The sequence below is a fragment of the Bactrocera neohumeralis genome, chromosome 2 (assembly GCF_024586455.1).
Source record: "Bactrocera neohumeralis isolate Rockhampton chromosome 2, APGP_CSIRO_Bneo_wtdbg2-racon-allhic-juicebox.fasta_v2, whole genome shotgun sequence".
NCBI lineage: Eukaryota > Metazoa > Arthropoda > Insecta > Diptera > Tephritidae > Bactrocera > Bactrocera neohumeralis.
Window position 1 is genome coordinate 27615921 of NC_065919.1, and position 9979 is coordinate 27625899.

Sequence of the window (9979 nt, forward strand, 5' to 3'; positions counted from 1 at the left end):
TGTTACAGACAGGAGGGATCGACCGAAATGTTCGATAAAAGACTCATTTGTGGTTCCATTAGCCTAAAGAATCTGATATTTAAATTATAAAACAGTCTGTAAGAGCTGAATTTTTTTATATTTCCATATACTGCAAAGCAAAAAAATTGCCTAACGAGCTCATGTGAATATAGTTAAAAGTGCTCTGCCAGAAAGCGCATAAAGGATAACTCCATAATCTGAGCCAAGCAACTCGAATCCAGCATATGTGATTTTTGCGATTGGATTTCTCGAAAATATAGTATATATCGTCCACGTTCGGTCTTAATATGATGGCCCAAGATTCAGTAGACCATCTAATTTTTTCTTTAAGTTTTTTTTAATATCCTAAAGATTTTAAAGAGCCAAACTCTATAAGTCGCTCATAATTCCCGTCCTGCTGTATGGTGCAGAGGCTTGGGCGATGACAGCAACCGATGAGTCGACGTTGCGAGTTTTCGAGAGAAAAATTCTGCGAAAGATTTATGGTCCTTTGTGCATTGGCCACGGCAAATATCGCATTGGATGGAACGATGAGCTGTACGAGATATACGACCTCATTGACATAGTTAAAAAGACAGCGGCTACGCTGGCTAGGTCATGTTGTCCGGATGGACGAAAACACTCCAGCTCTGAAAGTATTCGACGCCATACCCGCCGGGGGAAGCAGAGGAAAAGGAAGACCTCCACTCCGTTGGAAGGACCAAGTGGAGAAGGACCTGGCTTCGCTTGGAATATCCAATTGGCGCCACGTAGCGAAAAAAAGAAACGACTGGCGCGCTGTTGTTAACTCGGCTATAATCGAGTAAGCGGTGTCTACGCCAATTAAGAAGAAGAAGAAGAAAGTCTTTAAAGTTTAGGCTTCCAAGTTACTGGGATGACTTTAAGCCTCCGCTTGCTATCTCTAAACTTATAATAACGGTTAAAATCCCGACCAAGAACCATAGACCCAATATTGCGACAAACCAAGAATCATATTGTCCAACGGAAAAAGCTTGCGCAGGCATTTTACTTTACTTTGTTCGAGTACTCTTTTGATCCACTGTAGCTATTCTCTAGAGGCGCCTACCAAATAAATAACACATACAACAATTACAACAATGTAGAATTTGTGCTGTAGACACTCTAAGCTGGAGAAGCGCCACATTTTCCCATGACCATAGTTTGCAATTCAAATTATCAAGCGTAACTGGAACAAGTAAGTCTTTCAGCCCACCAAAGCGAACACTTAATTTCTTCATACATATGCACCCTACATATATATACATATGTATATATGTACATAACACGAAATTTGTCATGTGTTTACACTTTTTATTTTGCCACATGCAAATCCAGCAAAATTCCACAATAGATAATGGAGAATGATCACAAAAGAATAAAAGGAACCAAGCATTGCATGCAAAAAGGGACAAAATGAAACGAGTAACTCCGTTTTGCCTCAAATGCATAACTCCTGTTTGTAGATTAGGTGAAAGCCGCGACCCACATACTCCTCATCGCTGCGCACTGGTAATATAATTGGTCCCGCTGCGACGTCCTTAACCGGTGCATTTTGAGTGAAGTCGTCCGAAACGGTGCCATCGTTGAAGCGCTCGCCGCAGAGCCGCACTTGATTGATGGCGATATAATCGTCGGGACAATTAAAAATACCAGCACCCGCCTGACCATCCGGCACCAAGTCGACTTCGTCTGTAAGGTGGTAAATAGAAATGTTAGGAATATACATAAGTGCGTGAAGAAAGGGTTGATTTATTAAATTTTTAACGTAAAGAGAAATGCCTGCAGATGGATCCAATTTTTTAAAGACAATTTTAAACTATTTACTTGGATACTTTTGGTGTGGGCATGATGTATTCATATGAGTAGATCGAATTCAATCAATGGCTCCAAAAACTTCAATTTATTCCACAATTTATTACATACTCTCAACTGCCGATCTTTTGATATAACTCCATGATTTGAATCATCGATTTTTCACATGACTAAAATTGGATGAACTCTTTTAAGATCTTATTTAGAGCTGCTTTCTTCAAAGGAAGTATTAGCTTAGACCGTCCTTGCAGTGAAAACAGTAGTAGTAGTAGTAAGCTATATACTAAGAGCTTTTCCCACGCAACTATCATTATATTTTCGAAAATAGGATCAGTCAAGGGTTTCTTTTCTCCCATTATAAAGAGATATACCAAGTTTGTATATATTGTAGTGCTGGCTAGTTGAAAGGAAAGGCGGAATATTAAGAGAACTTATCAGTAAAAAGATCTCCTAACTAAGAAGCAGTAAGCTAGTGCAACATAGGTTTTAATCTTTTTTAATGAATTTGCTTCTCTCCATCAGTGTGCCACATAGCTGAACTTCATGCATTCCCAAAAAATCGGCACGGATAGACAATGCGCTTTCTGTAGCAGTGCAGAAATGTTTCCGTCCGTGCCGGGAGATTTGTATGGGTCGAATGAGCAGATCGCCCATTCAATTTTATTCTCCGTAAAGATGTCTTTGGGACCGCACTATTCTCTTCATAGCTAGGATTTACCGCATACCTGGATAGTGCACACTGACTAGGTCTTCTAATGAATCCCAGCAATTGTCCGTCCTCTCTACCCTAATTTTGCAAATTAGAGTGGACGAAGCGGGGTTCCCTGAGTCTCGCCACCACGTGGGTCTTTTCAAAGCAACTCTAACTCGATTAGCTACCACTAGAATACTTAGTAAAAAAGGGTAGAGTTGGTACACACTTCGCTGATTTATGTCGGGGCTGCCTCAAATCGTATGATGGGCCTTAGCATCAGCGCTCACCACCAACGTAGGCGTACTCACCACCATAAGCTTGATGTACTCGCCAGCCCTTGCCTTTGCTGTTGGTGACTCGCAATCGTATGGCCTATATCAGGATGCTTGTACTTTTTTGTTTACTCATCAAGATATCGCAATTTTTAATCAAGTTACAGCTTGCACGGACGGGCGGACGGACAGACAGTCACCCAGATTTCAACTACTCTCGGAATCCTGATCCTTCATATATATATATATATATGTGTATAACCTTATTTCGATTAGTTTTAGGGAATACTTAAAACCGTTAGGTGAACAAAACTATTTTACTCTGTAGTAACATGTTGCAAGAGTAAAAAAATATGTCAGCTTTTAGTTTTCTTGTTGAACTTCAATTTATGCCCAAAGGCCGGGAATAGACCCTAATGTGAATAGTTTTTGAAGCCGTTTTCAAAGCTGGATTGAATTTCAACGGTTTTCTTGTAAAAGCTTAATCTCAAGGTAGGCATGTCAAATTCTCCAGGAATAATTATTATTTTTTTAGTATTTACCAACCTTCGTCTTTGTTAGTGATTTGAAAATCGAGTTGTTCGCCACCATTTAGCTCGGTGTTGTAACTAACCGAACACATATCCTTGGATCGTTGTAGACAAATTACATAATTTAGATTATTCTGTAATTAAAACTTTGTTTGTAATCACATCGGAAATGATTACAATATAATTTTACGAAATATGTTGCGCCCGCCTTGTTGACAAAAGCGCCGTCGGCATCATAGTTGAATGACTTCACCTCGCCATCGTTTTCTGTGTAAAACTGCAAACAACCCTCAGGGGCCAAGTCGCTCTCCAACTGAAAGCGGACATAAAATTTAATAACTAATGTTGCCACCTTTAAAAAAAAAAATGTTAAACCATTAAAATGTATTACATATTACAACGAAGGTTTAAAATTTAATACGAAATAGATTTATTAATGTTGCCGGTATTTTCGCTAGTTTGAAAGCGCGTAAAAAAAATGTTAAGCCGTGTTTGATTGATTGTCGTTTCTTTTAAAATGTATTACATATTACAACGTAAAGGTTTAAAAAGTTTATTACAGTTTCCATTTCCACCGCTCAACGATGGAAGGCCTGTCGTCGAAATCGATAAAATCGCTGAAAGTAGCAGCCGTAGCATCGGTTGGGCATGAGTACTAAAAAAAAAAAATTAAAATATGCTGTTTGGGGGTTACCTCCTAATTAAAAATTCAACTCTTTTTTACTCGTTTACGGCACACAATTCCTTCATATAATACCTGTAATATTTTTATATTGAAGGCACGATCTCCGTTGGCCAGTTTGGTAATGAAGGACAAATAAATTTTTCTCTCGAACGAATTGTTGACATCGACATAAACTGAAATTTAAAATTTTTGTCATTATTTAAACTTTTTAAAAATTTTTAAATCAAACCATTCATAAGACTAGAGGCACAGTGAAGTGTTGGGATATCTGCGCCGCGGCAAAAGTGTCAATGATACTCATTTCGGGCGAATTTCATTCAATTTAGGAATATTACAAAAAAATTTTCGGATTTTCGGCTCCATCCGGAACCTAAGTACTCACGGTATTTACACAGTAAGAAGAAATAAAGCTCAAAAATCCCTAAAAATAGTCACGCTACGGTTAAGCAGCTCTCACACTCTCCTATGAATCGACTTTTGTAACAAGAAAGGAATTAGAGTTAGCAAGAGCGATGTTTTTTAATCAAGCACAAACAAAGGTTATATTAAAGCAAACTTTTTCGGTACAGTACCTCTGGCTGTTTTGTTTATGAAACTAAAATATAACTCCCAGTGAAGAACTGATACTAAAATGAAGATACTCGAACGTTTATCTCACTAATCGCAGCTTTTACTAATCTCTCCACTATGAAGCTAGCCTTAAACGTCTTTTATGATGCAAAATTCTCCGGTACTCACTATGTTGGCCGGTGTTAATGCCGCATAGAATGGGCACAGCAAAATTTATGTTCTGACCAGAGACAATGAATTGATCCTCCACACAGTCCCCATCGGTAGGGCGATTAATCTGCGGAAGAAAAGAAAGCTTTACACATCTAACTCGCTTCAACGCGCGCAAACAAAATAAAGCTAACCTCAAATTGAATAAAATCCAAACGCAATTGCTGCACATTATCGCGTAAATTTATGATCAACACACAAATTAACATTTCGCGTACTGGATTCGGATAGTTTGGGCTTTCAAAGTAGACCACCGACTGTTTGGTTGTATCGCCGCAACCGGTCAAAACTTAATTTTGTAAAAAAAAAGAGGTATGAATTAAAACATTTATGACAAGCGTCTACAATGACACTGGTACACACTCACACACGCAACACACTCCCACACCCTCCGCGCATGGTTCGGTCGGTACGCCACCTAAACTTTTACACTCGAACTCGTGATAGCAAATACCCTCCAAAGCACGTACTCGTATATCGATCTCATCCATAGCCACCGAGCATTTGGTGTTCTCGAATTTTATAACCTCGAAGAGGCTGAGAAAGCCCTTGCTCTTTGTCTTTTTGGTCGTATGCTTTTGCTGCAACAAATTAAGTTTGAACGGTGCGCCATGAAAGAGCAACTGCGGCCTTGTAAATCCTATTTGTGGTGGTCTCATGATAGAGTTCAAGGCATCGGAAGCTTGTGCTATATTCGCTATGTTCAATGGCATCAGACTGGAGCTCGCAGCTGGTATTGGAACCAAAGCTGAAGGTCTAATGGGCGATCTCACTGTGCTTGTGGCATACGGTCGTATATGCGGAACGCGAGTATTTGAGAAAGGGTTGTTTAACAACTCCGCATCTGCTGCTTGCTCGGTATCTGCTCCTACAGCTGCATCAGTTTCTGCATCTTCCCCATCCGTAACGTTGGGTTTCGTTGATGTCGGCACGTGTGGCACTTTATTCTCAAGTAAACGTGGCATTAGACGCAGAGGTTTAAAACGCAGTTGATAATGGTTGGCTATATCGGTAAAGCGGTTCCATTCTCTTATCTCACTATTTAACAATTTGCGACTATTTGTCGGCGTAGCGTTAAAATCTCCTAACGTCCAATGACTTTGCCGTCGCAAAGTAACAAAATCACTTCGGCAATTTCCTATCACACCCACTAAGGCGGCGCAAAAACTTAAGTGGAGAAGACACTGCTGGTGTTGCATGGTTATTCGTACAGTAAAGAAACGTTTCATCGAAAGCCGCACTCTACACTGTTGGCACCAGTAAACTGTTGGTCTCCATCTACCGGATAATGCTTCACTTTTACGAAATTCTTAGCATAAATTTTCCCAACTCTCTCTGTCATTGTCAGGCTCTCGTGCTTTACTAGAGCATTAATTGTCAACAAGTCTTTTTCATGTAATGCAACAAAAACAATGGCATGTAATATAACCTTCACTTTTTATTTCATGGTAGGATGCTTCTGAATGTTGCAGGGAAACATGTTGCTGCAACATGCTTTAATTCCGTGTGATATATTACATACTTTTAAATATGGACGAAAAAATAGAAGTAAAGCGGAAAACAAAGCGCAGTGAAGCTTCTCAGTGACTGTATGCCATTTAGAAAGCACAATTTCGCTTAATTTGCAAATGTCTGGTGTTCTGGATCAAGTATTAGACAGTCTTGATAGTCCGAAAGGTTTCTCTTTTGTTTATTGCGCAGATAATTTTATGTCATTTATGATATGAACAAAATGTCTGCCAAATAGCCATCACTTCTCTCCTAGAGATACCTCCATCCATTTACGCCAATTTTCGATGACCCGGTGCAGCATTTTGGCTACAGTCCGCTGAATGTTATCTTTGAGTTACTTAAGCGTTGCTTCTTGAATGACGCAAACCTTTGGTTTAACATATCCCCAGAATATAATCTAGAGACGTTAAATCGCACAATCTTGGCGGCGTTTTGAATAGGCCATTCCTAAAATTAACGAGTCACCAAACTTTGCACGCAATATGTTGATGTGACGTGAAGCATGAAGCGGCGCACCGTCTTGTTGGAAATTGAGATCATCAGCGTCGATTTCATCAAATTCCGGGGGAAAAATTGGTCAACATCGTGTTATAACGCTCGCTATTAATGGGAACGGCATTTCCTGCCTTCGAAAGAAATTTGGTTCTGTGATGCCGCCATACCATAATCCGCGCCAAACGGTAAAATTTGGGGATGCAATTGCAACCACATGAGGATTTGACTCACCCCAACAGCGACCATTTTGTTTGTTGACGAAGTTATTAAGCCTGAAATGGGCTTCATCTGAGAAGATGATTTTTCGAAGAACGTGAATTTGCGTTATAATCTTGGAATATTTTCATGCGTTGTACTAAAGTGAAAGGTGACATGATTAAATTGCAAACCTTACAGAACACACTGACAAAACTTGACACAAATCTGTAAACAAACATGGCCGCCACGAGCTGTCAAAATCTCGTCATCCATATTGGTAGACACGGTATATACGTATGCTGTATAAATGATCTGCATGAACTCGAACTAGTCTTTTAGTTTCTTTTTTTCACCAAGACACTATTTACCTTTTTGGAACCGTCGGTATCGAACCACTGTATCATATAGCTAACAGACAAACTGATCGCACAAAATCCAGTTCTTATGTGGAAAACTCTTTTATTTGACAAGATCTATTCGCACAATTTTTCGTTGATTATTGTCCATAGCTACGACCTCATCCCCGCGTGGATTGTTCAGATCAGATCACTTTTCATATAGCTAAGATTTATAGGAAAAACTCCTCTAGACCCTGTCGCCTACTCACTTCGCACTATAAATTTAATCATTTATATGTTTTGTTCAAATAGTAAAGGATTGACAATATTATAATCGATATATACAAATTTCGTGTGCGGAATCGTTGCGAATATTGGAAATGGTTTACGGTAATTAAGTTTTATCAAAAACACAATCTTACGAGTGGTACAACGCCTTCAAAGACGTTCAAGAAATCGTTGAAGACACATCTCGTTCTGTGAAGTGAAGGATATGGCGCTTGAAAATCGTCAAGCAAGTGTCAGAGAAATGGCAAGAAATTTGACATCTCTGGCGAGTCCGTTCGAATGATTTTGTTGAATATTTTGAGTATGAAACCCGTTCTTGGTCGACTCGTTCCGATAAAGCTGAATTACTTTCAAAAAGAGTACCGTAAACAGGTCTCTTTTGACATGCTTGTTCGTACGAAATTCACAAAATTCGCTGAAGGAGATGAAGGTCATATGTATTATTGGCATAAGTGTATTACATCTGCTAGGGTTACTTTGAAGGCGACAAAATAAATATTGATGAATAATTAAATATTTTGCATTTTATTTACAATTTCCGGCTACCTTTTTGTCACAATGTATGACAATCATAACGTAAATCCTCGTTATTAAATTTGACAGTTTGTTTCGTGTGTGATTCTCTCATTTATTTCTCTTAAAGCATTCCTAAAATATAAAAGATTTCTTAAAAAAAAAAATATTTCGTTACTGAAACTATTACCCACTACTTTTTAGTTAAGTATTTCCAAAATGTCATAAGCTGTTTCTTAAAATAATTTGAATATTTATAAATAAACTCTTTAGGCCTAATGATGAGATAATGGCTCGAATTAAATACTTTCACATGGATTAAGTTGTTCACGCTTAATAATCGTAAGGCTTGTGCTAATCTCTTCCCACTTATCCGTTTGCTTTTTTAAGCATTTACGTACAGCGCACTCTCGAAAACGTGAACACTCTACAACTCTAAACTCTAAAACGAGAACAGCTAGAAAAGTGAATACACTTTTTTGTGCATTGGATATTATAAAACGCGAACAAGGCAAGAAAGCTATAAATAAACCTTTCAATGTTTGAATGTATTTTAAATCGATTTTAAATAATTCTGAACTTTTTTTTAATAAATTACTTGATTTTTTATAGTTTCTGGAACGCGCAAACATTTCAGTTCCAATTTTGAATTTGCATGAGGCGTTTCACGTTCACGTTTTAAGAAATCTGTGTGCTTGACGTTAAAAAATAAAACTGAAATTCTCGTTGATTTGAAAACAGGGTCACGTGTGATGAACTTAGCGTCGAAATTTAGTGCTGCTAAATCCACTAGATGAATTTTCTCGACTTGAAAAATTAAAAACACTGCATACTTTAAAATAAGGACAGACACCACCACCAATAAGTGCCTTAATTCTGAAAATTGAAAGAAAGCTATTTTTTACATTAGTCATGGATGGCTTCAAAAGTTCAAAAAATATTAGGCATTCGAATTCAGCTGTACGTCCGCAGTTTTGAAAAGAGCGTTCCAGGTGTAAAGTCGTAGAAGTGGCAAATTACATTTTTGTGTTGCTCAAACGCCACTGAATCTCTTAAACTTGGTATTCAGGAAGGCAAAGAATCCACGCTGCTTTAAAAACTTTCAGTGCCTGGATGACATCGAAATCATGAAGGTGCACAACCGCTGTCTAACTAATGCTGGATACTCGTTATGCAAATGACGGTATTGAGCAAGATTATGAAGACTTCTTTCAGAGGCACCGCAGAAAATGAAAAAAGAAGAAGTTGAAACTTTCAACATATCGGAACAGAGGGCTACTCATGAAGGCGTCGATAAAATGATTTGAATATATACTGTGACCGCTAAGGGAGAGAGCTGTATTCCGCAAATGTAAACTTTCTTAGTTTTGAGTAGTTTATGTTTTCAAACGTGCGCTGTATTTCCCTGAGCTTGCAATTAAAAGCAAAAAAAAAAACAATTTGATTGAATCGTTAATTGTTTTCGTGATGCAGGCAATATTAGCGCGGTTAACAAGCGCCCGCGAATAATTATTAATTTTAGTATTAATTACATACAATTGAATTTATATTTATATTCACACATATTACCCACAATTAGTAATCAATGCAATTAATGATGCATTACCAGTATCAAGTTGAAGTTAAATGCAAGTCGTGATGCGGTTTTATGTAGCTACGGATTTTTAATCATTTGAATTATATATGTATGTAAATACCCACATCCTTATGTAAGGTTTCGCTAATGAAGCAGTTTGAAGTATGTTCATCAAAACCGCAACCTAAGAGAGCGGAGAGAATTTATTAATAAAATTACATACAGCGAAAACAAATTAGTTATCCACAGCTTGAATAACGTTAAA

General features: G+C 38.1%; 1 protein-coding gene across 1 annotated transcript; it reads right to left on the reverse strand.

Annotated features, from left to right (window-relative positions):
* Nucleotides 1-1388: 1388 nt before the first annotated feature.
* On the reverse strand, nucleotides 1389-6023 carry LOC126751313 (uncharacterized). Its single transcript, XM_050461471.1, has 7 exons — nucleotides 5162-6023; nucleotides 4929-5083; nucleotides 4753-4861; nucleotides 4087-4187; nucleotides 3520-3642; nucleotides 3346-3463; nucleotides 1389-1710 (listed from the first exon to the last, which is right to left on the reverse strand). The coding sequence occupies exons 1-7, from the start codon at nucleotides 6021-6023 to the stop codon at nucleotides 1460-1462; spliced, it is 1719 nt and encodes a 572-aa protein (XP_050317428.1). The 3' UTR covers nucleotides 1389-1459.
* Nucleotides 6024-9979: the final 3956 nt, after the last annotated feature.